The sequence below is a fragment of the Theobroma cacao genome, chromosome 1, assembly GCF_000208745.1.
Source record: "Theobroma cacao cultivar B97-61/B2 chromosome 1, Criollo_cocoa_genome_V2, whole genome shotgun sequence".
NCBI lineage: Eukaryota > Viridiplantae > Streptophyta > Magnoliopsida > Malvales > Malvaceae > Theobroma > Theobroma cacao.
The window spans coordinates 4,981,536-5,008,962 of NC_030850.1; the positions used below are offsets into that span (position 1 = coordinate 4,981,536).

The 27,427-nt window shown below is 36.7% G+C and overlaps 6 protein-coding genes and 1 non-coding gene across 8 annotated transcripts; 6 read left to right on the forward strand and 1 right to left on the reverse strand.

Annotated features, from left to right (window-relative positions):
* Positions 1,239–7,556, forward strand: LOC18611513 (protein SCAI). The gene is made up of 9 exons (XM_007047802.2): positions 1,239–2,014; positions 3,019–3,231; positions 3,337–3,579; positions 4,110–4,176; positions 4,279–4,470; positions 4,622–4,713; positions 5,938–6,120; positions 6,226–6,362; positions 6,699–7,556. The coding sequence occupies exons 1-9, from the start codon at positions 1,520–1,522 to the stop codon at positions 6,883–6,885; spliced, it is 1,809 nt and encodes a 602-aa protein (XP_007047864.1). The 5' UTR covers positions 1,239–1,519; the 3' UTR covers positions 6,886–7,556.
* Positions 8,707–11,400, forward strand: LOC18611514. The gene is made up of 5 exons (XM_007047803.2): positions 8,707–9,016; positions 9,117–9,190; positions 9,267–9,370; positions 9,496–9,561; positions 10,350–11,400. Exons 1-5 carry the CDS (start codon positions 8,952–8,954, stop codon positions 10,614–10,616), a joined length of 576 nt encoding a protein of 191 aa, XP_007047865.2. The 5' UTR covers positions 8,707–8,951; the 3' UTR covers positions 10,617–11,400.
* LOC18611515 (histone H3.3) lies at positions 12,128–13,811 on the forward strand. The gene is made up of 5 exons (XM_007047804.2): positions 12,128–12,237; positions 12,721–12,794; positions 12,896–12,972; positions 13,071–13,161; positions 13,257–13,811. The coding sequence occupies exons 2-5, from the start codon at positions 12,723–12,725 to the stop codon at positions 13,425–13,427; spliced, it is 411 nt and encodes a 136-aa protein (XP_007047866.1). The 5' UTR covers positions 12,128–12,237; positions 12,721–12,722; the 3' UTR covers positions 13,428–13,811.
* Positions 13,916–17,700, forward strand: LOC18611516 (pentatricopeptide repeat-containing protein At4g02750). 2 transcript variants are annotated; one of them, XR_001928901.1, is made up of 3 exons: positions 13,916–15,251; positions 15,544–16,960; positions 17,260–17,700. XR_001928901.1 is itself a non-coding variant. In XM_018125269.1 (2 exons), the coding sequence occupies exons 1-2, from the start codon at positions 14,420–14,422 to the stop codon at positions 16,503–16,505; spliced, it is 1,794 nt and encodes a 597-aa protein (XP_017980758.1). In that variant the 5' UTR covers positions 13,916–14,419; the 3' UTR covers positions 16,506–17,700. The 2 variants fall into 2 exon arrangements, 1 of the variants encoding a protein (XP_017980758.1); XM_018125269.1 differs by having other exon boundaries at positions 15,544–17,700.
* TRNAL-CAA lies at positions 18,088–18,171 on the reverse strand. Its single transcript has one exon. It is a non-coding gene; the product is annotated as a tRNA-Leu (tRNA).
* On the forward strand, positions 19,585–21,674 carry LOC18611518 (WEB family protein At5g16730, chloroplastic; the record flags this gene model as incomplete). The annotated part of the gene is made up of 1 exon (XM_018116894.1): positions 19,585–21,674. A coding segment is annotated over one exon (1,974 nt), but the record flags the coding sequence as incomplete, so codon positions are not given.
* Positions 23,002–26,909, forward strand: LOC18611519 (lanC-like protein GCL1). Its single transcript, XM_018114173.1, has 5 exons — positions 23,002–23,340; positions 23,524–23,717; positions 24,402–24,513; positions 25,509–25,979; positions 26,423–26,909. Exons 1-5 carry the CDS (start codon positions 23,185–23,187, stop codon positions 26,762–26,764), a joined length of 1,275 nt encoding a protein of 424 aa, XP_017969662.1. The 5' UTR covers positions 23,002–23,184; the 3' UTR covers positions 26,765–26,909.

Consider the following 27,427-nt stretch of genomic DNA (forward strand, 5'->3'; position numbering starts at 1 on the left):
AAACTTTATTTTATTTTTGGTAAGGTGCTTTTGTTTTTTGTTTTTTTCTTTGTTTGATCATAGGGAATAAGTAGAATTTTGGAAAACAACTTGTCTTTGTCTCTCTATTCCCTGCAACAAGATGCACAAATTCGACATAATATATGTGAAAATGGATATATACATATATTATAGGACCACCAATGGAAGATAATTTTTTTTTTGTTTTTGTGAAAAAAAAAATTCTCTATGGTTAGAGTTTTCCTATTAGTCACTACCCATCAAAACTAAGGGTTGATTTTTCTAGGACCACCCTAAATTGACCAATTTTACCTATTTATCTAGATTGTCGTCCTTAATGGTGTTGTAACTTATTTCATACTAAGGTTAATAACTTTATAACAAGTTACAAATTTTTCCTATTTATATACAGCATTTAATGAATTTACGTATGTAAAAAAAGAAGATAAATTGCTTATATTTTAGTCAACAAAATGATATTTTGCCAAAATATTATGACCCTGTTGTTTCCATTTGGATTTACCCGCCACTGGCAACGGAAACCGACCAAGGACAATTCCCATAAAGCGGAATGGAACAAAAAAAAATAATAATTTAGTCCTAGTGTGATTGAAGCCACCTATGGCTTCTCACTAAGAATTCAAGAAACGACCTGTCACTTAAATTAAATTATTAGTTCTATATATACAATTTAATAATTCTTTTGTGTGATTATGTTTAAAAATGGAGCCGAAACAGGACAATTACCAAAGGTTTGTGAAAAATCAGATCTCAATGCACTTGCACGTTTCCTTGTTATTTTTTTCCGAAAATTAATATTGTTATTATATTTTGGTAGTTTTTTATATAATTAAAAAAATTTTAAACTTTGCTTTTTAAGTAAAAAATTATACAATGAGTTAAAAGCTCGTGTGCATATTTAGGTAATTCTTCCCTTCACGGATAGATTCGTATGAAACCATCATCAGGCAAGGTTTCAGTGATTAATTTATTACTTTTTGATCATCTCCATGGTACGTACATAGATTGAAAAGCAGCTAGAATCGAAGCCGCTGGATTTCCTTACTTTTGCCACATCAGATCCACAGACGGTCGAAACTTTTAGATATTTTACTTCTACCGCACACTCTATACTCCCTTTTATTTGTTTATTAAAAAAATTTCTTTTTGGCCTTTTGTTCCTCGTCGTCACAGAAAGAAATGTCACACCGCCAGACCAGTGAATCAATCACCCCAACGCCGCCACTGTAAATCACTGAATTTATAAAACCCCAAATAATCCAAAAAAAAAAAAGAAAAAGAAATTATAAAAAAAAGAAACAAAAAAGAAAAAGAAAAAGGAATATTACACTAACGCCTTAAAACCACAGCTCCAGCTCAAAAAAGTCCACTCTTTGTTTCTCTCCAAACTTCTCTGAAACATTTGCCGATGTCCACCGTCACCGTCCGTAAAATTCGCTAACCGCCGCTACGTCTCTCGACTCTTTTTTTTAATTACTATTATTTTCCTGTTCCGTACATGGCGGAGGAGGACGAAGTTGTTTCGAAGACCTTTCGAGCTCTTGTCGAGAACGCGGACCGTAAATTCGCAAGAGTCCGGGACTTCCCGTCGTACGGACGAGCACAAGGCCAACACTATTTCCAGAAAGTCTTCAAAGCCTACATGCGGTTATGGAAGTACCAGCAAGAGCACCGAACCGAGCTTGTCAAAGCCGGTTTGAACCGGTGGGAGATAGGCGAGATCGCCGGTCGGATCGGCCAGTTGTATTTCGGCCAGTACATGAGGACGAGCGAGGCTAGGTTTCTCGTGGAAGCGTACATTTTTTATGAAGCGATTTTAAAGAGGAAGTATTTTGAAGGGTGTAAAGTGAGGGATCTCGGTGTCCGGTTTAAGGAATTGAGATTTTACGCCCGGTTTTTGCTGGTTTCGTTGATTTTGAACCGGACCGAGATGGTCAAAGTTATTGTTGAAAAGCTTAGAGCTCTTGTTGATGATTGCAAGGCTAATTTCCGGGTAAAAAAAATTTCCTTTTCTTTTTCGTATGGAATTTGATGCTGAAAATTTATATGTTTATTTTTACTATTGTTGGACATGGTGCTCTTTCAGCTTTGTAGGCTTTGTTTGGCTGCCAAGAGAAATTAAAAAGTTATTGCTAATTATCTCAGAATAAAAGAGAAAATTTTTTTCCTCAATTTTTTGGGATGTTAAGAAATGAAAAGAACTTTTTTCCCTTTTAATTTCTTCTCTATGGCATATGAGGTATGACGATATGAGGAACGCTGGGGAAGGAAGATTATTGGATATTTTTTATTACCAATAAATTATTTTCAAGTAATAGATTCAATCCTTTTTCTTACTCCAAATATATACAAAGTGCAATTTAGGTAGCTTCTATAACTTGAGTTTTCATAAAATATCTAAATTTTGAATAAATTAATGGATCTGTTCTGCAGTCTTTTTTTTTTGCTTTAATCCTCAATTTTCTCCTTGTCTTTCCCTCATTTTTCTAATATCTTGTATGGTGCTTTGCAATAACTAAGTAAAGGAAAAACAAATACCTGTATTTTTTCAATTATTTAAAGTCAGTTATCGCATATTTGACTAATCATTAAATTTGTTTCATAATAATAACTGAGCTAAAAATTGAGGATAGCATCATGTTCAAGTGATGTTTTGGGTCTATTTTTTAGTCTATTCTTATAAACCTTATGTTTTTCATTTTTGTGTAAGAATTGAAATATTTGCATTTCTTGGGTTGAGTTAGATTATTTTTCTGCACTTCAAAGTCTTTGGCGTGAAAATTTGTTATAATATGTTTGTTTAAATTAATGAATGTGAATGTTTGATTTCCTGCATTTCCTATTAGTAATGATGGCTGCTGAGTGCTAGAGGATGACGAAGCATTTTATAGTGACATTTAGATTTTAGATGAACATATTCTGACTCTTCCATCATTACTAGCTTATGCAAAATAGCAGCTACCAATCAAGGCATATGACTTTTTTTTTTTCTTGCAGGAAACAAATTTTAAAGAGTGGAAGCTAGTAGTGCAAGAAATTGTTCGCTTTATGAATGTTGATACAACTTTTACAATTACAGGTGCCAGGCCATTTCGCTACTGTGCTATGTTTGACTGTCATCCAAGTTCTGTTCCATATGTGGCTCGATTCCATGCAAAGAAGGTTCTAAAGTTTCGAGAAGCAATCCTGATGAGTTATCATCGGAATGAGGTGAAAGCTATTTTTGGTGGTCTGATATTGAGTTTGAGATCGTTCAAAGTTAGCTGTAACTTCAAATTGAGATTTCCATAATATGTTGTTCTGTTGGCATTTCAGGTAAAATTTGCAGAACTTACTCTGGATGCATACAGAATGCTGCAATGTTTGGAATGGGAGCCTAGTGGATCATTTTACCAAAAGCATCAAGCTGAACCGAAGGAGAATGGTGTTGCAGTCGATTATTCTGGAGCTTCTGGACTAATAGATATGAATTTGGCTGCAGAGATGACTGATCCTTCTTTACCTCCAAATCCTAGGAAGGCTATCCTGTATCGACCATCTGTAACACATTTGATAGCAGTAAGTTATAAAGCCCTCTTTGTTGAACTTACTTCTGTAACATTTTTCTGTTAGTAGGAAGCAATTTGGCCAGTGCTGCTTTTCTTAGATTATTTCAATTGGCTTATCTGACTGCATTTTTAGGCTATCAATGACATAATAAAACGAAACAAAATGAAAAGAAAAAAGTATGTGAGTTTCTTAGAAATTTGATACCTATTGTTAATTTGCTTTATTAGCCTCAGTTGTCAAGAGATTTGTTATTTTATATTAATGTGTTTTCTGTGGCTTATTATTATGTTGGAAAAGGATACTGTAGAGCATTAGGCATAATCTCTACATAAATCAATGACTAAGAATCTGTAATTCAATGAAAACTTAAACCAGGTTGGATGGTTCTAGTCATTAATAATTGGTTGCTAGCCAGCTAAAATTATATATATGCTGCTTTTCAATATATATTCTTTTGTGCCTTATATGTATTTTTTAAAATTTGGTTTTGCATGGATATAATCCTCACGGATCATGTTTGACAAATAATGTTTGGGCAGGCTATGGCAACAATTTGCGAGGAGCTCCCTCCAGAGAGCATTATTCTAGTTTATCTATCAGCCTCGGGTAATTTTGCTTCCACATTATTACTATCTCAGAAAATTTTTTTTATTAAAATAATTTGATGTGTTTTTTCTTCGTAAGTTGTTGACACCATGAAATATGCAGGGAAGCCTGGTCATGTTACTGCTTCTCCGGTAGAAAATTCAGGAGGGTCTAGGCGTACAACAAAAAGCAAACTTGCTTCTCACAATTCCCTAGAACTGAATAAATCTACACCTGAATCGCACATTAATGGCAAGAAAGGCTCTAGTGACTTTTATGAGGATTATCTGTGGTTAGGTCCTAAAGCAAATCGTGGTAGGTAGCTATAGCCATATTTAATACTATATGCTATCTTTAGCTTTTATCCTCAGGGTTTTGTGAACCAAAACTCCTGAATTTATGTGCAATGTGAACTTTATTCATTATGTTCCAATTAATCTTGGGTATGCTTCTCTGGGATTTGCAGGTTCAAGTAATCTCTACCCTGGTGATATAATTCCTTTCACCCGAAGACCACTTTTCTTGATCATTGATAGTGACAGCAGCCATGCATTCAAGGCAGGTTTGTCATAACTTGTGTATGCCTTGTCAGGATAGGTATATTTACTCTATATAAATGCACAGATATATATAAATTTAGTTTGTGCCAGATTTTGCCACGATATGCAAAAGGTGTCTTGTTATAGTATTCTTTGGTGGGGTATTAGGAAATATTGTCATTCATGGCAACTTGACTCACTTATTTTCCTTCCAATACCTACTATGTGATTACCTATGGCATTCATGACATGGAGTTGGATTAAAAAGATGAAAAAAGCAATGTGAAGATTTGAAAAGATACATAAAACCTCCAGACTGGTCTGTGATAATGAAGTGGATTGCTCTTACTGCAACTTGCCAAAAACGTTAAATTCATTGCGATGCCTTTGGGGATGAAAATGATGGATAGTCAACTCAACAGAAGAAATGATATTTAATCAGAGTATGATTAAAAAGAGTACCTATTGGCATTCATGAAATGGAGTTGGATTAACAAGATGAAAAAAGCAATGTGAAGATTTGAAAAGATACATAAAACCTCCAGATTGGTCTGTGATAATGAAGTAGATTGCTCTTACTGCAACTTGCCAATAACGTTAAATTCATTGCGATGCCTTTTGGGGATGAAAATGATGGATAGTCAACTCAACAGAAGAAATGATATTTACCCAGAGTATGATTAAAAAGAGGTAAAATGCAATTTGAAGGTTTGAGAGGATATTTGAAACCTCTAAGCTGGTCTGCAATCATGACTAGATTGCTCTTGTTGCAATGTGCAAATAAAGCCCCCTTTTGATTGCTTTCGGAGATGATAATGATATGTAGTAAGTGAACAGAACAGATGAATTTTACCCTTGTATGAAATTTCGATGGATAGGCTTCATTTATTCTGCTACTTGATTTGAAGGTTTCATTTATTCTGCTACAGGTAGGTTCCTACATGTAATATGCTCTTTCAATAATCCATCTGAGATGAAAACATAAAAAGAAATAAAACAAAAATTACAACAGCCTCTTCTGAGAATTAAACCTCTATGAACATGTTTGTTTAGTGCTGGGTGTGTGGTTCTTCTACTCTTTTTGGAAGAGGTGTGGGGTCTGCTAACATGCAAATAGCTTCATGGAAGTAGTTAACTGTGTTTGTACTATTTGTGATGGTAGGCTTTGCAGTATGTCGTCTTGCTTTCATCTGAATTCTTGTTTATCCATAAAGTTGCTTACATCATAAAATATGAATTTCAGGTCTTACATGGTGCAGAAAGGGGAGAGAAAGCTGCCCTACTACTTTCGCCACTAAGACCAATGTTCAAGGACCCATCTAGTGCTGATATTATTCAGAATGGAAGTCAATTTTCCTTTTTCTTGACTTCTCCTTTACAAGCATTTTGCCAAATGGTTGGCTTCTCCTTGTCTGATAGTGATGTGGTAAGTTGATTTCAAAATATTTTTGAGTTTTTTAATAATACATTCTCTGATTCAATCCGTGCCAGTTGGTCTTACTTTCACTTGTTTCTACTTTTCTACTTTTAGGAAGTTCTCACTAGTGCTGAAAACATACTGTCTACTGCTTTCTCCAAGTGGGAAGTCATTCTCTGCAAATCACCTAGCCTGGATCTGGTTTGGGCGCAGGTTTTATCTGATCCTTTTCTAAGGCGGCTTATTGTTAGGTATTTTATCTTTTCATCTTTATCTCAGTAATTTTGTGTAAGTATACAAATCAATTTCACTTCATATGGTTTAGTGGGGGCATGCTGGGACAAAAAATCTATTTAATGATATCATAGGATAGAGAGAAAGCTTTTTGCGTTTTCTCTTATGACACCCCAACATACTTGTTGACCCTGGTTTGGGTTGCCATTACTCACTATTACCGAGTGGCAGTGGTTGGGAGATGCTGCTAGGGCTTTAGAATATATAGGTGTGCCATCATCTGAGTCTGGTCTTGTACAATTTGGTTGCTTAGATGAACATATTAATGGCTTGATCTTGTGACTTTTCTTCAGATTCATATTCTGTCGAGCTGTGCTCTCTGCCTTCTGCCCTCCAGAAGGGAGTGATCAATATCTGCCCGTTTGCCTACCACAACTTCCTAATTCTCTCTCTCCCAAGTCCAATGTTGTGCAGTCTGCTGTCAGCCATCTTGCAGATCACCTGAAAGTTGCTGACTGCTTCCACTTTGACAACATGTAAATGGGACCAGAAGTTGATGAAGTCTGTGATATAACGTTGTGGCTTTCTGGTAGGAAGTTTGGTTTCATATAGATTTAATTTAATGGCACAGTAGCTCCTGGAAGTTCACCACCAGTTGGCCTTTCTGGGCACTTAAAGGATATATGATTGCTAAGTGGGCTCAAGCCGGCATTGTCGAGGGTATTTGTTCGAGCATGCTTGCTTCAGCTTCTTTAGTTGCCTATGCACGACCTTGTTGGTGTATCGACATGTGTGCAGACGCTGGTTTGCTAATGTTTACGGATGCTGGTTTGCTACTTCGTTAAGATGGGGTCTGACAACTTGCAAGGTGTGTATGAACATAGCTGGGTAGTCTTTAGGAGCCCATTGGTGTACAAGGTAATTGCTGTCATGCATGTTACGAGCCTTTTCTGATTAGTATTTTTTTGTTAACTTTGTAAAAGAGAAATGAGGTAGGTTAGTGGGATTAATTTTTTTTTTCTTCCCCCTTTTGGTCAGTTTGATTTACTTGTATTCTCAAAAAAAAAAAAAAAAAGGAAGTTGATGAAGAGCTAGAATGTAAATTGAATATTCGTAATTGAGGAATGGTTTCAACACTTGTAATTGTAATACATTTAATAGTTGGACTTGTATTTTCTTTACAATCAATGAAAGCAAATCTAATAATACCATATGAAACCAACCTGATTCCAGACTTTGTGAATACCAATTTTTTTTTTTGGGGGGGGGGGTTCTCAAATTGAATGTTTAATTTTCAAATGACATAAAATCTAAAAAATGGAATATTTTGTTCTTTATTTAACTTTAATAATTTGTACTTTTCAACTGTCATAAAATTAAAAGCTTCTATTTAATTTTATTGAAGATATAATGATGCATTTTTTAATTTGAAAAATAAATATTATTTTGAGATAACTTAAAAAAAAAAGACAAATATTTAATTAGCAATGAAAAGAATATGTGCCAAAAAAAAAATATCGTGTACTCGAAAGGTGGGGGGAATTAGCCTTGTGATAGGCACTTTCATCCACTTTATTTATTACCTTTTTTTTTCCTATTTAGTTTGTCTATTTTTCTTTTATGAATGGCTTAAAATGATGCCATCTTTTTTTAATACTTAATACTTTTAAATTTTTTATATATTATGATTTTCTTTTTTCTAATTTTTTACTTTTTGACATTAAATATCACATAATATCAATTTTATGAAAAGGGAAAGGGGACAAAAAGAATATGGGAGAAAAGGTGTTTAGGAACGACATTTCCGTGCCCTTGCAAACCTTGAAAATTCCTCAAAATTTTTTTTTTGAAAATTCCTCAAATTGCTTGAACACCTAAGCATAATTCCCTTCATTACAAGTGTTTCAAATATAATAAATAAATTAATAAAATAATATACTTATAATTCGAAGAGACAAAATATAGAGACTTAAAAATAATAATAAAATAATTAATCAAATAAAATACCATGGATTTTATAAAGTATCTTCTCCTTTATAATCAATTACAAAATTAATTTTACAATTGTGTAAGTAGATCCTCTTCTCTTAAAAGAATATACTATATTTGTACAAGACTTGTGTGTGAACCAAAAAAAAACTTTAATTTTGAAGATTAGCAGTTTGATAAATTAAGGTTATTTTAATGTTTAGTAGTAATTGAAAAATAAATAACTTTTTAAAATTTAGGTCTAAAAATTTGTTTTTATACTTTTGTATTCTTTTGTTTAACTCTTCAAAGAATTTACTTTTAATTGTTATGCCAAAAAAAAAAAAGAAAAGAAAATGGTAACACGTGCTTAAGCAAAGGAATCCCTAATATCAATCTGTTAAAACTTCAAACAAGCTACTCTAATCCCATTTCGCTCTGCTCTGTCAGTTTTACCATTTCCTTGCTTTGTTTCAATTTTGGGGTTTTCAGGAACTGGAGAATGGTTGCAGTTTAGAAGAGCTCCGATCCCACCGATAGCTTATCACTCAAAACCAGTTTTGCAAATCCCAATCTCCTAATCTAGCAAAAGAAAGAAAGATTAAAAAAAAAAAAAAGATACCCAAAACTCGAAAGCCATGGTGGTTGCTAGTTCCAATCCTCACAACAGGGAGATGCAAATCCGTAGAAGAATAAACAGCATGTAACTCTCTCTCTCTCTCTGCTGTCTGTTTGTCTGTCTATTGCTTTTCAGCATTAATGATGCAAAAAATCAACCCCTTTTTTTATATATATATATATAGATTCAATAAAAGAGAAGATGATTTTCCATCCCTGAGAGAATACAATAATTATTTGGAAGAAGTGGAAGATATGAGTAAGTTGTGCAAATTCCTTATCCCCAACTATTTGGGTTTTCTAGCTAAAAATGTTAATTTGGGGTTTTTGGGCAGTTTTTAATTTGATTGAAGGAATAGATGTTCAAGCTATTGAAGAAAAAATTAGTAAGTATCAGGTAGAAAATGCTGAGCAGATAATGATCAATCAAGCTCGGAAGGTAAATCTGAAGAACTCTTTTCTTTCTTCTCTCTCTCTGGTTTTACCCAGGGTGATTGAGGTTTATAGTAGTATCATTAACTATTTTTTGATGATTTCCTAATGTCAGCTGTTTTGATCCAACAGGCTGAAGATTTAGCTGCAGCTATGGCAGCAAGCAAGGGACTTCCCATACAGGCTGATGCTGATGGGGTGAGAGAATTTTATTAATTATCGTTGCTAATTTTCAGTCAGTTATCTTGTTGAATTTCTGTTCTCAACTATAAAGCATGCATCGGCAGTTGGCCTTATGTTGTTAGAACAATGCCTTGGATTAGTCTCAATATTTAAAGTTGTTTTAGTTAATCAATTAACGTCATTTTTGTTGCTACTTGCTTCTGGAAAAATGATTAGTAGCCAGTTCAAATATTGTGACATTTTAGATAGATGATGATGGTGGACTTTACTGTTTTCTGGGTTTTGTTTTTTTAAATTCTAAACTTATTCATTTAATTTTGTTTCACATTACTACAAAGAAGAGAAAATATGCCAGTGTGGTAGTTTATTTTGTCAAACCTTAGTATTCATGTTTTTGACATCGGCTAACCTTCTGCTAGTTTTGATTTGAACATTTTCAGCTTACTCTAATTTGCATTATTTCCAGGACTTATAACTATATTTCCTTCTTTATTTCTTTTTTTTTTCTCTAAATAATGTGTACTCCATTTTGATTAATTGTCTTTCAGTTTGTAATTGAGATTTGGGGCAACTTTAATATATTTGGTTCACTTGAAGTTGCTTAAATGGTTTATGGGTGCTGTATTTTTTGAGTAAATACTTCTTAGCTTCCATGTTTCTGCAACAATTCTTCTTCTGCTGCTCTTATTAGTAAGAATAATGGATATTTTGACAGATAGACTTTTTAAATTTCTTTCATTCTATTGTTTCTGCCATCATACATGCAACATGTTTTAAACTGATTGTTTGGTTTTTTGAAACAGGCCTTAAACCAGAGCTCTCAAGCAGGGTTTGTTGCTGGTGCCCAAGGTCAATATGCACCTACGGTTCCTGGAGGGCAGCCACGACCAACAGGCATGGCTCCACAACCTGTGCCACTTGCAGGTGGGCTGGACATGCATGGTTATGCTCTGGATGATGAGGAAATGATGAAGCTTCGAGCAGAAAGAGGTGGACGAGCGGGAGGGTGGAGTATAGAGTTGAGCAAGAGGAGGGCCCTCGAAGAAGCCTTTGCAAGCATTTGGATTTGATGTTCTTGATGAATACCAATTTTGGCTCCATGTTACATGATGTAGCTCCTGACAAATGTTTGCATAAAAAACAATTATGCTGAAAGAGAGAAGCTCAATTACTTAAGGAATATCATGAAATGAAAGAGAAGAAGAAAAAGGAGGAGAATGATGGTGGGAAAGTTGAGATTGATCTTGAAAAAGATTCTGAACGCGAGGCAGGGACAGGTACAGGAAATGTGGCAAAACCTTCTAGCTCACATTCTTCCAAGCCCCTTTGACAGAGAAAAATGAAGTTGCATCATTTATCTAGTGAGTACGAAGATGATGACAGTTCTGATGAAGGTGCAAGCAACCTTTACCAAAACCACGCCTACTGAGGATGGAGATGATAAATGGTTCTGTTGTAGATGATAATATGATTTTTTCCTTTTGTAAGGCAAGAACCACTATCATCTTCATCCTCTTTTTTCTCCTTCCAAGAGGCTCGGAGGAATGCGAACCAGAAGGTTTTGCATATTCCCTTTCCCTTTCCTTGCCTCTTCGTCAGAATCATTTTAAAGATCAATCACAAGTCTCCCATCGGCATTCACATCCTTTTTCTTCTTCTCCGCATTTTTCCTCCTCTTTCATCTCATGATATACTTAATACCTTTTTTATGAAGTGGTGTGTGTGTTTGCTCGGCTGCGTTGTTCATCGTTCTCTGGTTCATACATGGATTAATATTTTCAATCGATAGGAATGGAACTCATTGCACAAGAAAGTCCCTATTTGTGAGGGTGAAGTAACCCTTTATTTGGACAACCTCTTGCTTTAAAGAACATTTAAATTTTGAAAAGGCTCATCACCCTTCTCGATCACATGCTAATGGCAGGGTAAGTTCTAGGCTGGTTGAACGTTGCAATTTCCATCTTTTTGATTGCTCTATTTTGGGCTTATAGTGGATCAAAACTGAAATCCAGAACAGAGACTGCTTAATTTTATTTGGGCCGAAGCAATTGTCATGAAACATGGCCAAAAATTGCAACCACGACGTCGTCTTATTCATTTATTTGGGCCCAGAAAAAAATGTCCACGTTTAATAGCACTATATAATTTTGCTAAAATTAGGGAATAGAAAATATATCTTTTACTAAAAAAATGTTAAATTTATAGAAAATTTATTGATAACTTTTGCTATATTAAGTTTCAGCTTTTTGTGATCAATTTCTTTTTTCAGTTATTTATAAATTATTTATTTTCACATTTTAGAAAATAAAAATAGCGAAAATAACTTTTAAACAAAACGTCTTTGTTAACTTTCCTGACCCCAATACCGGAGCCCAAAAAGCGTTTCCCATCAACCAATAAGAATCGAGCACTCAACCAAGACGATCCGTGTCTTTACCCCTCTAGTCTAATCAAAACCGTCCATTGCGGCTGAGAAAACACAACTTGTGACACTTTTCACCGTCAGATATCGTACAGAAGAAACACACGGATAGTGAATCTTATCCGTCCGATTCACTTTAATTAGTCCATCCTACCTTCTATAAATATCTCTTAACCGCTTCTGCGGTCAAACTTTTAACTTCGTTCTCCCTGAGAGTACCAGCAACGAAGAGAGAAGAAAAAAAAAAAAGAGTGCCCAACAATCTTGAGGTTTGTTCCCTGCTCTCTCTTTTCTCTTCTTTATTCTTTTTTGTCCAATAACAATTGTATTTCTTTTCTAAAATTTTAGGGTTCGTAGGTTTGTTTCTTTCTTTAATTTCGCTTTATGTTTCTTTAATTAGTGTTAATTCAATTTGGAAATCGGAAGGGTTTTACGGTTAGGTGGAAATGGTTTGAATTTAGACTTGGTTGAGTTTCTGGAGATTTTTGAATTTCTTTAGGTGTGTTTTGTTTTTAAAGTTCTGTGTTAGATATTTTGGTCTTTCAATTCTGAATTTGATGAGTTTTAGGGTTTAGAGATTGCTGACTTCGAAAATTAGGGCTTGTTGTGTGACTGCTACGAATAATTGGGGTTAATGTGTAGACGGGATTAATAAAGAACCGAGATCTGACATGTTGTTTTGTTTTGGTTGATGAGCAAATGTAGATAAGAAGTTTTCTAAACCGTTTGAAAATATTCCCCTTTCTTTACAGAGATGGCCCGTACTAAGCAAACTGCTCGTAAGTCAACTGGAGGAAAGGCTCCTAGGAAGCAACTAGCTACCAAGGTAACTTCTTTTTTTAATTCTTTTTTAAACATCATAATTTAACCCAATTGAATGTTTCTTGTCTTGTTATTAACTTGTGATCTGTCTCTGTTGCCTATAAGGCTGCCCGTAAGTCCGCCCCAACCACCGGTGGTGTGAAGAAGCCCCATCGCTACCGTCCTGGAACTGTTGCCCTGCGGTTAGTCTTTTTTTACATTATATTTTACATCCTTGTTTTCTTGTAAGATTGTTTCAGTATGGGTTTAATGATGTTTATCTTATATTTTGTTTGAACAGTGAAATTCGTAAGTACCAGAAGAGTACTGAGCTCCTTATCAGGAAATTACCATTCCAGAGGCTTGTCCGTGAAATTGCCCAGGACTTCAAGGTAGAGAAGGGTGTTTCTTGTATCATTTCCTTTGCCAATTGATATTCTATTATTGGTAGTTGATTGACTTGTGTCCGCTGGGAATTTGTTTTCAGACTGATCTGCGTTTCCAGAGCCATGCTGTTCTGGCTCTCCAGGAAGCTGCAGAGGCATACCTTGTGGGGCTTTTCGAAGACACCAACCTGTGCGCCATCCATGCCAAGCGTGTCACAATCATGCCCAAGGACATCCAACTGGCTCGTAGGATCAGGGGCGAGCGTGCTTAAGTTTGATGATCTCAGTTAGGAAGAAGAAATTCTTGTTGGCTTTTAGGAAAGGTTGTGTTTTTTGTTTTCTATTTTATGTTCTTTTGGTAGGTAGATAAAAAGATAGGATTGATGGTAGTGGTAGGTTTAATGTGATTGTGATGAATGGGGTATGGTGGCGGTGGGTGTCTGTCTAATATCTGTTCATGGACAAACTTCAAGTCTGGGTATATTCTGTTTAAATGTGTTTTTCTTGGACAAAATATGCTCGGCCACGCTATTGTGGCTTAGAACGTCTATCTATTATCTGCCAATCTAATCTAGTTTAGTGTTGTTAATTCTTAGATTGATTGTTTTATGTATTCTCGATAAATGACAATGGGCCGTCGTTTTTGACTGTTTGAACTCGTCGGTTCTTGTCTTTCAAGTGCAAGAAACGCGGTTGATTGTAATTACCTGGCTCGGCGCGTGTCTATGCGTGTCGGTGTACGTATTCTGCGGCTGACATTTTTTGTGCAAAATTATGGGCTTGTATTTCCTTGCTCCCTAGGACGAGTGGGGACAGGCTAATTTTCTCGGGCCCTTTTTGGAGGAAAATGGGGTGGGGCAACTTAAATTCGCAGTGAATTTTCACAACTGAAGTCTAGCTTTTATTTAAGTTCTTGTCTTTTTGTGTTTGGACATGGGATGGGACTCCAAGGTATTAGCAATAGAGTAACGCTTTTTTATTGTAAAATCCCAATTGTGGAATTCTGGACTATTCGTTTATCAATTTTGCTGCACGTGATGCTGATGATGTTAGCCAATTTTGGACTTCGGCCAAGACAGAAGGGCAAAAAGAATTTTATTAAACGGAAATCGTAGAGGGCAGCGAAACTGTAAGCATTTCTAGTTGAAGAAAAGCAGCGGTGGGTGGTATTGAGTACTTTAATCTTTACCGTTAGAAGGAAGGAGTGGCACTTTCTTTCTCGCACAAACTCAATTTACCCCAATTTGTCCTCTGTCCGTGTCTCATGCTCCTTTCTCTTCGCATTTCCCTTCTCAACTCTACCTCTCTTCCACCCATATTTCAAATTCCTCCCCTTTCCAAATCTCTTCACCGTTATTTCAGTTTCACTCCCCATTCCCTTCTAACGCCTCCTAAGCAGCGCTTCTCTCCCCGCGATGTGTTTAACTCCAACGTCAGGATCCGACAACTGTCACGGGCCGGTAACATTACTGCTGCCCGCCAACTGTTCGATAATATGCCCAACAACGACGTCGTCTCATGGAACTCTATCATTACCGGCTACTGGCAAAATGGGTGCCTCCAAGAATCAAAGAAACTTTTTGATTCAATGCCTGAAAGAAATATCGTCTCCTGGAATTCCATGATCGCCGGTTGTGTCGAAAACGGCAGCGTAGATGAAGCTTTTCAGTATTTTCAAGCAATGCCTGAGAGAAATACGGCGTCTTATAACGCCATGATCTCGGGGTTTATAAGATGGGACAGAGTAAACGAAGCTGGAATGCTTTTCCAAGAAATGCCTAGAAAGAATGTGATATCTTATACGGCGATGATGGATGGGTATATGAAGGTAGGGGAAGTTGACAAGGCAAGGGATTTGTTTGATGGGATGCCATGTCGGAATGTTGTTTCTTGGACGGTGATGATTAGTGGGTATGTTGATAATTGCGAGTTCAATGAAGCCAGGGAGCTGTATGAGCGGATGCCTAATAAGAACGTTGTTGCTATGACGGCTATGATAACAGGTTATTCTAAGCAAAAAAGGGTGGAGGATGCAAGGGTTTTGTTTGATGGAATTCGGTATAAGGATCGAGTGTGTTGGAATGCAATGATAACAGGTAATGCAAATTCGAATTCCTTTGTCTACTATAAACGGCATCTTTGCTGTGATCCAGGAGAATGTAAATTAGTTGCATTATGTTTCTTAGACTTCTTGAGAGGAAATGCTTTGTATATAAAAGTTGATGCACAATATAGTTTAAAATGGGTCTCAAAAAGCAAAAGGTTTTCGTTTATTTCGAATAGGTTTTTTTTTTTCCAGAAAATAAATGGTAGTAGTCTTAAAGAAATGCTATATTTTGAAAGTTAAACATGATAAGGTGATTATGATATGCCTTTCACATGTTACAGGTTATGCACAAAATGGGATTGGGGAGGAAGCACTGAAGTTGTGTTCAGAAATGCTTAAGCTGGGTATCCAACCAGATAATTTGACACTTGTTTCTGTTTTTACTGCCTGTTCTGGTCTTGCCTCACTTAAGGAAGGCAGGCAAATACATGTGCTTGTTATAAAAAATGGGTTTGACATGGATCTTTCCTTGTGTAATTCCTTGATTACAATGTACAGCAAATGTGGTGGCATCCTTGATGCTGAGCAAGCTTTTAGACAAATTAATGGAGCAGACCTTGTTTCATGGAATACAATCATTGCTGCATTTGCGCAGCATGGCCTCTATGAAAAAGCTGTTTTTTTCTTCAACCAGATGGAGTTGGTTGGTGTTAAACCAGATGGGGTAACTTTTCTTAGTTTATTATCTGCTTGTGGTCATGCTGGGAAGGTAAATGAAAGCATGGATTTTTTTGACTTGATGGTTAAAAATTATGGGATTTACCCCAGATCTGAACATTTTTCATGCTTGGTTGATATACTGAGTCGAGCAGGTCAGCTGGAAAAGGCATCCAAGATAATTCAAGAGATGCCTTTTCAAGCTGATGGTGGAGTCTGGGGTGCTCTTCTAGCTGCCTGCAGTGTTTATTTGAATGTAGAATTAGGGGAATTAGCAGCTCAGAAAATTGTGGAAGTGGATCCACATCATTCTGGAGCTTATATTGTTTTGTCCAATATATATGCTGCTGCTGGCATGTGGGATGAAGTCACAAGAGTGAGGCTACAGATGAAAGAGCAAGGAGTAAAAAAGCAATGTGCATATAGTTGGATGGAGATTGGTAGTAAGGCGCACCACTTCCTTGGAGGGGATGTCTCTCATCCAGACACTGATAAGATCCATTTAGAGATTAAGAGTATCAGTTTACAAATGAAAGCACTAGTAAATATTGCAGAAATTGATTTGTTGTGCAGTTGTTTTGCTTGACATATATCTCAATTTGAGTTGTGGTTCATGATTGAAAATCTGGATTCATTTGGCAAAAGCCAATGGGGATATCTTGTGGCAAGTTAGAAAAAAATACAGGTTTTGATACCTCACTAGTCATGGAATTTCAGGAAAAACAGGGCAGCCACAGTGATTTATAAGTTGTAGAATGTCACCACACATACTGAGGTAGAACCTTGTGAAGACAAGATGTTATACGTACCCTGTTGTCCTTTTACTTATCTGCTATCAGCCACCTTGGGGTGCTCTGTTTGTGATTGTGACTGAAGTGGTTCTTTTGTTCTATCAATCAACCATTGACTCTTAAGTGCCACGAGTTTTGTGCAGACACACTGGAAGATTATTCTTCCACAACCAATGAGTCGTTGATTGTTTCTGCTTACACCACAAATTTGGTGACCTTGGAGGAAGTGATCCTCTCACATACTGAGAAGGTATGTTGGCGTAACTCCACCCCTGCATGTTATTTTATAGGAAATGAAATTGACGGTATTCATGCTAGAAGATGACTGAAGTGAGCCCTATCTGAGTGTCTTAAATGTGGTCTGATCAATGAAGGGACACTTTTTTTTTATTAGCTATATGTGGCCCTTAAATGCATTGGTTCATATTCTGGACAATAGTTGTGTACCATCTGGATTAGGTGTTATTTAAGAGTGTGAATAGTGATCTGCCAGGTGGTGCTGGCATTTCCATGGATTCTGACTTGATTTGCTGTATTGTTCCTTTTAAGGAATGTGAGATTCAGTTGCGAACAGTCCGGAGGGATTACTAAGGGGCTCTTTCATATTCCTTTGCTAAAGGATGAATGTATGGCAAGTGATCATGTAAGCTATTAGTTGAATCATCCAAAGGGATGGGACTACTTGAGTGGTATACTTCAATCAAGAAGAGGAAAACTAGGATCCACTGCAGTTGCATGAAGACATTAGTAAGATTAATGATGTTCTGATCTTCAGAGTGAATTTCCATACGATGAACATGCTACTTTGTTGATTGCTCATGTCATTAAGTAGTTTACATGCTAGTTATTCTTTACTGCAATTTGTACGAAAGCACAAAACTGATTTCCCTTGTTGTCTGAAGCTTATAAGCCAATTATCGGACCATTAAGATGAAAGTGTATGTGATATGTTCAATGTGGATTGCAAATTACTTTTTACTCTATTAATCATCTAAGAATTGTGTAAACTTTGCTGCGGATTGCTTACAGATTGCTGTTCTCTTTGATAGCCTACGTAACTGCAGAGGGAAAACATGAGCAAAACCTCACTTTTCTATAATGATACCTTTAGTTATAGGTAACACCCAATTTCAGTACATGATACCACACTGTAGGGATCTGAATCAGCTATAAATTTCCAAAAGCCTTGTTGCCACATTTCCGACAGTTTATGATGCGGTAAAGGCTTAAAATATTATTTTCACATTAAGTTTTCATCTAAACAGACCCACAAAAACAAAAACGAAAGCAAATCAGGCACAACCAAAATCTGAGCAAGACAGCAAGAGTGTTTATGGAAGTAAACGGCGTGTGTAGAAGAAATAAAAGAACAAATCTTGTCAGAAGTGGGATTTGAACCCACGCTCTCTAACGAGAACCAGAACTTGAGTCTGGCGCCTTAGACCACTCGGCCATCCTGACGTGGGTGTAGTTGCCCACAACAATACAAAAATGAGATGATGTTCTCATATCATCTAATCTAATTTCCCTAACTTCATACGATCCTAATCTATCTAATTCCTATACCCTCAGTCTAGTGTAAATAGTAACAACAAGAAAAGAACAAATGAAAATGATTTAAAAAAAGATTAAGTAACAGCAGAATTGTAAATTATAGATGGAGAAGTTTTGAATAAAATGGAAAGTTTTCTTTTTTCTCCCTTTGAGGAAGGATTAGATTTTAAATGGTGTAGAAATATACATCAATTCCATCCATTTTTTCTTGTTGTCTTCCCATTTTCTTCATATCTCCTTCCTCTTTCAACCCTCATCTTCTATCTATGTTTAATTTGATCCAAAAATGCCAAACTCAAGATTCAATAGTCATCGACATATTTTGAGGAACCGTGAATATGTAGGCAGGCAGGCAGGCACTTCAGATGAAGCTGTAGTACCTCTACAAAATAATTAAACCCTCGTGTCCAAGTTAGCCAGCAAACTTTCCGATTCAGTGAGTACATACCAAGTCCAAGGGCAGCGCCATCGGTTCAAGGACTCTCTTTTGATTTGGTTGTTTGGAAGTTGGAACAATCTTTGGAGACCATGTCAGCCGCCTAAATTCGGCAGCCGAAAATTGAAACAAAAGAAAGTCCAAACCGTCCCATTTCCAAAGCACTCCCCCTCCTCATTCGATACGTCCGCTTTTCTCGTTGCGGCAAAGATTCCCAATGTCGTAAAATTCTTAGCTTTGGTTTAGTGGAATACCCGCCAACCTCGGATGTTCTCACAAGACCAACCCTTTTGTCCATTCTCTCTCTCCCTAGATTTCTTCTTTTTACTTGATTTTTTCCCCCAAATTTAGAAGATACTTATGCTAATGTTACCTTTGAAACCATGACTTTTTTTTTTTTTTTCTTGATTCTTAATTTTTCTCCATTTTTTGTTTATTTTATTTATTAGATTTGGTCCCCGTATTTTTCTCCACAAGAACTTTTCTTGTCCAACATTGTTCTTCTAGCTTAATTTATCCATTTTCAAGTTTTTAGTATTGTTAGCTTCTGTTTTGTTTGCGTGCCTTTGTACCTGTTATTAGACAATTGAGTCAGTATGATATCAATCACCAAATCTTGTTTATTTTTAGAACTGTTGGTCTATTGAGAAAGAAGAACCCGCTTTCGTTGCTTCATCAAAAACCATCCTCTTTCTCAACGTATGACAAGGGAAGTCTCTTGACATTATCAGAGATCAATCCCAAGTCTTTCCTTGTCTCTCCCAAAGAACCCTCATAACATTTCCAACTCAATCATAGGTATATCAATGTCATGGCTTGTATTTTGTTTTTCCTGCGCATGTTTTTTTTTTTTTCATGATCAAAGCCTGAGCTTTTCATGGTAATTGCTTAGAACATCGTCTAACAATATAATCTGTTGTTTTTTGTGTGCATCTGTGTGTGTGACTTTTTTGAATAGGAAAAGGAATTTTCGGGTTTCAGAGACAAAACAAGACATGGGGCAGCTTGAGGAGGAGTCAACAAGAATGAAGGAGCGATCATCTGCCATGGAAGAACAAAGAGATAAAGCACTTGATGAGCTCAAAGGGATGAAGTTAACTCAAGAGCTCAATAAAAGGTCTACTGCAATGGCAACAGGGAAGGTTGCAGACATCCATACAGAACTTTCCGCGGTGAAGGACTCATTGACTGGTGCAATTGAAGAATTGAAGAACAAGGAGAGATATATGGAATCCTTGAAAATAGAACTTGGAAAGGCTAAAGAGTTTGAGGTGAAATTAGCGGAGAAAGAAGCTTCATTTAATAAGTTGAAAGAGGAGTTGATTAAGGTGCAATCCTTTGAGTCTGAAGCAATGGATTTGTTGTCTGAAGGTAAGAAAAGAATTCATGAACTGGAGGAAGAAGTTGAGAAAGGGAAGATATCTGAAAAGAAGATATATGATTCATTTGTTGCCCAAACGGAACAGTTAGAGCAAACAAAGATTTCACTTGAAGAATCAAGGGATGAAATCAAGTATCTCCTCAAAAAGTTTGAGGAATTGGAAATGTCATCCGAGGCTGCATCTCAGAGTTCGTTCGGGGATGACCATTCTTCCAAAGAAGCATTAGAGACACTTGAGTCTGAGCTTCAATTGGCTAAAGAGAGTTTGGCTCGTGCTCAGGACGAAGAGAAAGCTTCTTCCTTGAAGGCCAAGAGTCTAGCTGAGGAGGTGAGCTTGCTAAAAAATGAACTGAAGTCTACAACTGAGGCAGAAGCAAACAACAAGAAGGCTATGGATGATTTAGCCTTAGCATTGAAAGAAGTGATAACAGAAGCAAACCAAGCCAAGGAGAAACTCTCCTTAACGAAAAATGAGCTTGAGGAAACTAAAGAAGAGGTAGAAAATTTGAAGGTGAAGTTGAAGAACGTTGAGGAAAAGTATAGCCAAGCAAAGAAAGAAGCTGATCGATTCAAAAACACTTCCGAGAGATTAAGATTAGAAGCTGAAGAGTCCCTTATGGCATGGAATGGGAAAGAGACTGGATTTGTTGATTGCATTAAGAAAGCTGAAGATGAAAGGAATGCTGCACAAGAGGAGAGTAAGGCACTGCTTGAATCACTTAAAGAGGCTGAAAACATGTACAAAACGGCCAAGGAAGAGAATCAGAAATTACGTGATATAATGAAACAGGCAATAAATGAAGCTAATGTAGCCAAGGAAGCTGCAAGCATTGCTAGGGAGGAGAACTCCGGACTCAAGGATGCCTTGGCTAAAAAAGATGAAGCTTTGAATTTCCTTTCCCAAGAGAACGAAAACCTTAAGATTAATGAAGCTGCAGCATTTGAGAATATTAGGGAGTTGAAGCGATTGTTTTGTGAGGCAACATCAACTACAAAGGAGTGGGAAACAGAGGATCAAGAACAAGGTAAGCAACAAAAGCCACAAAATTCTATAGATAAGGAGCACAAAGATGACAAAGAACAAACCAAGAAACCAAAGCATCATAGATACGGCAGTACCTGTTTGAGTATAAAAATCCCACATAAACACAAGGACGCAGAAGAAGAGCCCAAAATCCCACTTAAAGAAAGTGACGAAGATTCAGACTCTGACACCTCTGACCCGCTTAGAGGCTCCATCTTTGATGTAGCAGAAACTCCAGACACCGCAGCAATAGCAACCCATCACCGGAAAAAGTCTTCTTCTGCATTCACAGACGATGAAGCAATGAACAGTGAGGATTTCGATCATCTTGATACAGGCCATTTCGATGAAGAAAGTGATCGGAGCTCCAGGAAAAAGAGAGCATTGCTTAGAAGGTTTGGTGATCTTATAAGGAGAAGAAGTTTTCAGAAGAAGGAACCATCTTTAGAGTAAAAATAAAAATCTTTTGTATGTATGACTACTTCAATTTGTTCGTACACTTGATTGTAAGATATTTTTCTCACAGTATGTAAATTTGTTCATATTGTCTATATTCTTGTTTGATTATATGCTCCAAGGAATGAAACTTTTCACTTCTTAATTTTGTTATTTGCAAAGCATCCATGAAACAGTTATATAATAATTTAGTTATAAACAAAATTTCAAGCATAATAATAAACTAGAAAAAATATAATATTATCCTACTTCGACATTTAATTCAATGATTGATTATTTTGAATTAAAATTTTATTTATTTACAAAATCAAAATTCTTACTCTTCAAAAGAAAGAGATCCTTAAATCAAATCCAAATTAGTTGGTTTGATTTGGTAATAAAGAGGGGTTTAATCAACCCAGCATTCAACAAATTCTTGATAGAGTTGGGTAGCTGAAAAACGAAACCATAATTGCATGAACAATTTGGGCAATTATTTTATTAGTATATGTTAAATCAAAAGCACCCGAAAATGAAAGCAGGTGAACTTAAAAAATTTATAGAAAAATAAACTCCATCGATGAAGCTAAGCTTTTCCAATATATGTTCCCACTTGATCCTCTTTAAGTTAAAACAATCGAGCAAAAAACAGCTTCTTTCAAGGATAATACTCTTTTCATTTTATATATATATATATATAATTGGAATTTTTAATCTTTCATTTGAAAGGGTGGTATATTCCAATAGGAAATAAGCAAAACTGGAAATGGCAAATTGTTGGTGGATGTGACAGAGACACAATAGTTTGGACATAGGTTGGTTCAAATCAAGAAATAATTAGACATCAAGATTGAAATAAAATACATTTGGTTTATGTATGTCAGTGTAACTTGCCTAACTTAACTATATATTAGTTTGCAAATAATTTAATACTTTGATTACTTGTAAGTATTAGATTGGTATATTCGATTTACATCCATATCACAGATGTTTGCATCAATTTCCTATCCCACTAGGATGCTTCTCTTGCTAATGTTCTCTTGTTTCGAACTGCCAAATGATTATGGTGTAGAAAACAATTTTTGACCCAGTAACCTACTAAACCACACAATCCATGGTAAGATCCAATCAAACAAACAAATAACATGCCCATAAAACCACGGGCTGTTCTTCTCCAATGTCCCCAACACTGCCTTTAATCACACATTTATCATCCCCCACCCCTAGAATATACCTTTTTTTATAGCAGTATAATTACAGTACGAATGAAATCAAATCAGATCACCCTACTTTTCACCTTAACAACGAAGCAGCACAGTGGCCCCACCTTATCCCATCGTCCGATCTGATCTTAAAGTAAGAAAACGTGAACCCCGTGCTTATCAACGGCTAAATATTTTAATCTTAAGAATTCCCTGAGAATACGCCACGTGTACCAACCTCTGTCTCCGTGTGCTGCACCGCCATTCCATACAACCACAGCCCAACACAACAACAACAGCAGCAACAGTTGTTATTTGTTTTCGTACCTTTTTCTTCTCTCGTCAATTTGCCTACTTAAATGGCATCTGGTTCTACGCTTTCTCTTCTCTTTCATTGCTAAAAAATCCAAACCAAACGCCAACCAGGAAAAAAGGGAAAGCAATGTCTTCGGTGGTGGAGTTAGCAGCATCTAAAGAAAGCCATGAGGAGGGTAACAATGAACGGTTAGGTATGCTTAACATGGATCCGACGGTTGCCAATAATTTGTCACTCTCTGCTGATACTCTCCTCAAAGCTGCCATAGCTCTGAAGGACCAGGTACGTTAGTTTCATGTCTTTTCCTTTTATTTTGTTTTTTTCTTTAAACGTTTAAACCACGAACAGTTGTCTATCATCTTATAAAAGATACAGATTTCACTTATCGATAACAGATTTCCTAAGGTTGTCTTGTCAGGGAAGAGTTTAAACTGAGCTTTTATTTTTTCGGGTGTGGTGGTGCAGGTAGTGGAAGTCACGTGGAAAGAAGGTGGTGGTAGTTGTGCCGGGTCGGGAATGGACCCGACTGTGAACACGGGTCTGCTGGGGACAGCTTTCACATGCTTGAGATCGTATGAGGTGACGGGCAACCAGCAAGACTTGCTCTTGTCCGCTAAGATCGTTGACACCTGCGCCTCTGTCGCACGTGCCTCCACCAGGTAGAGTCTTTTCTCTCTCTTTTTTTTTTTTTGCTAGTATTATAAAAGAGGTATACTATCATATCATGTGTTAAAAAACTGGGTATTTTGAGTGACCGTACAGATTTTTCACGGTGGGAAGAAGCTGAAAATATCACTTTCTTGCTTGTTTTGCCTAATGAACAAGTACCCATCTACCCCTTTTTTGGTGTGAAAATATCTTAGAAGAAGCAAAGAGATCTTTTTTGTAACTAGGGCAAATATCTTTTATTAATTTTAATGGAAAATGGGTTAGGAGTAGCTGTCGTCCTAACGGCTTTAATGTGATTGCTCAACATCTTTTTATCATCGTACAAAAAATTGGTCCATGATGATTAATTCGTGGACATTGTGCGACTAAAAAGTACTATGATTAATAATGTACTTTTGACCTTTCTCTTTCCCCTCCCTAAATTTACAAATTTCAGTAAATGTCCAAGGTAAAATTGAGTGATGACATTGTACGAATTAGGTTTCCAAATCTTGGTTGTATTTGATGCTCAGAAATATGGAAAGATTATAGTGTTTTAAGGGAGGATGGAAAATCTTCAACAGTCTAAATGAAGAATCTTTTTTTTTCTTCTTCTTCTTCCTGAAGCACTATGAAAATGAAGAATATTTAATCTTTAATGCTAAGATATTGATAAAACCATCTTCTATATGCAGACACGTGACATTTTTGTGTGGTAGAGGAGGGGTGTATTCACTCGGAGCCGTGGTGGCTAATTACATGGGGGACCGTCAAAGGCTTAACTTCTTTCTAAATCAATTCCTTGAGGTATTGTCTTTACCCCATGCTTATCACTTTAAATACATGACGAAAAATCTATGTGCTTCATCAATTGGTTTAATAATCTGACTTGTCATGAAAAGTCCATGACTCGTTGTCTTAATCACCGCCTAAAATACGAGGAAGAGATAACTACTCGTGGCCATGAAAAAAACATGTTACTTGCTTGGCTGTGTGGGGACCTTTTGGCCAAGGTCTGTGACTAATATTACCGAGAAGTGGCAGCATAGATAAGAAAATTTTTATTTTTGCCATTGATAAGGTATATGCGGTATTGCTAGTGGGAGTTGGCTTTTCTATTTATAGATATTGAAATTAATCCTTAGTTTTTTATTTCCATTTCTATTATCAGTTTCGGGTCAGATTCTGCCAAAAATGTCAATGAAATGTTAGGTACTTAAAGTAGACAATATCATGACTGTGTGGGATCCATGATTGAGGCATGAAGATTTGTTTCGATGGCATCTAGGGTGGTTCACTTGATTGATATTCATTTGGTCATTGCTCTGCTGGACAGCACTAGCTGCTACACATTATGCAACAGATCTAGTACTGCCATTTCTTGTTATTTGATTGTAATGGTGTTATTATATCTCTACTTAGATGGCCAGCATTCTTACTATTCCTTTGTTGGAGCTGACCCTAACTGAATTGGACCATAAGAAACAACATTTCATGTTTTTCTCTTTTCCTATTTTACATGTTAAGGAGCCACAAAACTTAGAAGTTTAAGCTGTCAATTAAGTGAGCACCTATTATCATTACAAAGTTCTCATTTAAAAAAAATTAGTATTTTTTTACCCAAAATTGTATTTTTTGTCAAGAGTTATCTGCAACATTCATAAAGGCATTAATTTATATTGATCAATCCATAGAGATCAATGTATTTCTTAATTGTAATATTAGTTTCATTAAACACTGTGAGGTTCATGGGAAGCATTATGATAATATCTAACTCTAGTATTTCAATTAACAAAATATAGGTAGCACAAGAAAGAGCCCTTCCGGTAGGACCTGAAGAAGGAGGTTTTGGAATGTCATATGATCTTCTTTATGGGCGAGCTGGATTCTTATGGGCTGCTTTGTTCTTAAACAAGCATCTTGGGAAAGAGACGGTGCCCAGCGATGTTCTTATGCCAATTATCGATGCCATATTAGCTGGGGGCAGGACAGGGGCTTCTGATCACCCAGCCTGCCCGCTTATGTACAGATGGCATGGGACAAGGTATTGGGGTGCAGCCAATGGTCTTGCGGGAATCTTGCACGTGCTACTGCACTTCCCTCTTTCTGAAAACGACGCTGAGGATGTCAAAGGAACTTTAAGATACATGATGAGTAACAGGTTCCCTCATAGTGGAAATTACCCCTCAAGTGAAGGGAACCCAAGGGACAAGTTGGTGCAGTGGTCTCATGGTGCAACTAGCATGGCAATCACCCTAGCCAAGGCATCACAGGTTAGCAACTCTAGTACACTTGATGCAACTTATTTCTGAGGGCAATTTAACATAAATGAGCATGTCATGAATTTATTTAGGTTCAGAGGGTCCAATTTGGTGAGGGTTAACGACTTCCATTATCACATTGCAACTTGTGGAAAAATATGATTAGATTATAACTTTCTCCTTAGTCAGGCCTGTAAACTTATTTGTCACACACATACAGAAAAGGGCAAAACCTTAAATCATATTAGATGTGTATTGCAAGTTTAATGTAGTTCATTTAATAGTACTTGTTCGTTTTGGGTGGTTAAATACATAGAACTAATCAGCAGGGTATCAAGTACTACTAAACAGGGGGCCTTAAAAATTAGGACAAGTTTAGAACATGTATTCTTAGCACAGTTCAGCATCAAGCTGTATATAATTGAGTTGACAGAACTTTTGCTTTGTTTGTGAAGGTGTATCCAAGTGAAAGAGAATTCCGTGATGCTGCTATAGAAGCAGGGGAGGTTGTATGGAAGAATGGGTTAGTGAAGAAGGTGGGACTAGCTGATGGTGTTGCTGGAAATGCTTATGCTTTCCTTTCCCTTTATCGCCTTACAGGAGAGACCATATATGAAGAAAGGGCAAAGGCGTTTGCAAGCTTCTTGTATCATAATGCACGGAAGCTTGTAAATGTGGGGCATGCCTGTGGAGCTGATCATGCCTACTCCCTTTTCCAAGGACTTGCTGGGACAGCTTGCCTCTGGTTCGATCTGCTTGAACCCCAGAACTCTAAGTTCCCAGGATTTGAGCTCTAAGTGAAGATGAAGGGAGTTAAATCATTATGACTATGAAGGGTAACTCGAAACTTGTATATAAGTGTATAACTTATTGAGCTACGGTAATGGCAACATATCTTAAAATTGTCAATCGAGGGTTTAATTACCTGGGCTTATGTGATTATGAGTTGGGTTAATTGGCGGGAACCTGATGTAATTGAAGTAAAATTTGCGGTCTTAGCATCCAAAGTGACATTCCCTGGTAAAGTCAATTATCGTTGGCTGGCGAGAGGAAGGTAAACAATGGAATGTTATCCAAAAGCTTCTTACACTAAACACTTTCCTGTAGGGCCCGAGCTCCTTCTGGACTCATGAAAAGCCATGCTTATCTCATTTTATTCTCTGCAAAATTGATTTAGTGATGAAAAATCATATTTGAGAAGAACCTGTGTTGAAATTAAGCGTGCATATCGGGTCGGTTCCTGGATGGCAATTTGTCAGTGTCCCAAATACATTGTTGAGCCCCATCTCAAAATCATAATATTTATCTGGGCTCTAACGTTCTAATTTGCAGGCTTAGAGAAAAACAGAAAAAGAATAAAAGAGAAGATCATAGCCTCCATTGACTCATTGGTGGAAAAAGGAAGAAGATCCTATGATGGATGTAGGCAAGAAATAAAATTTAGACTATTATATTCTTTT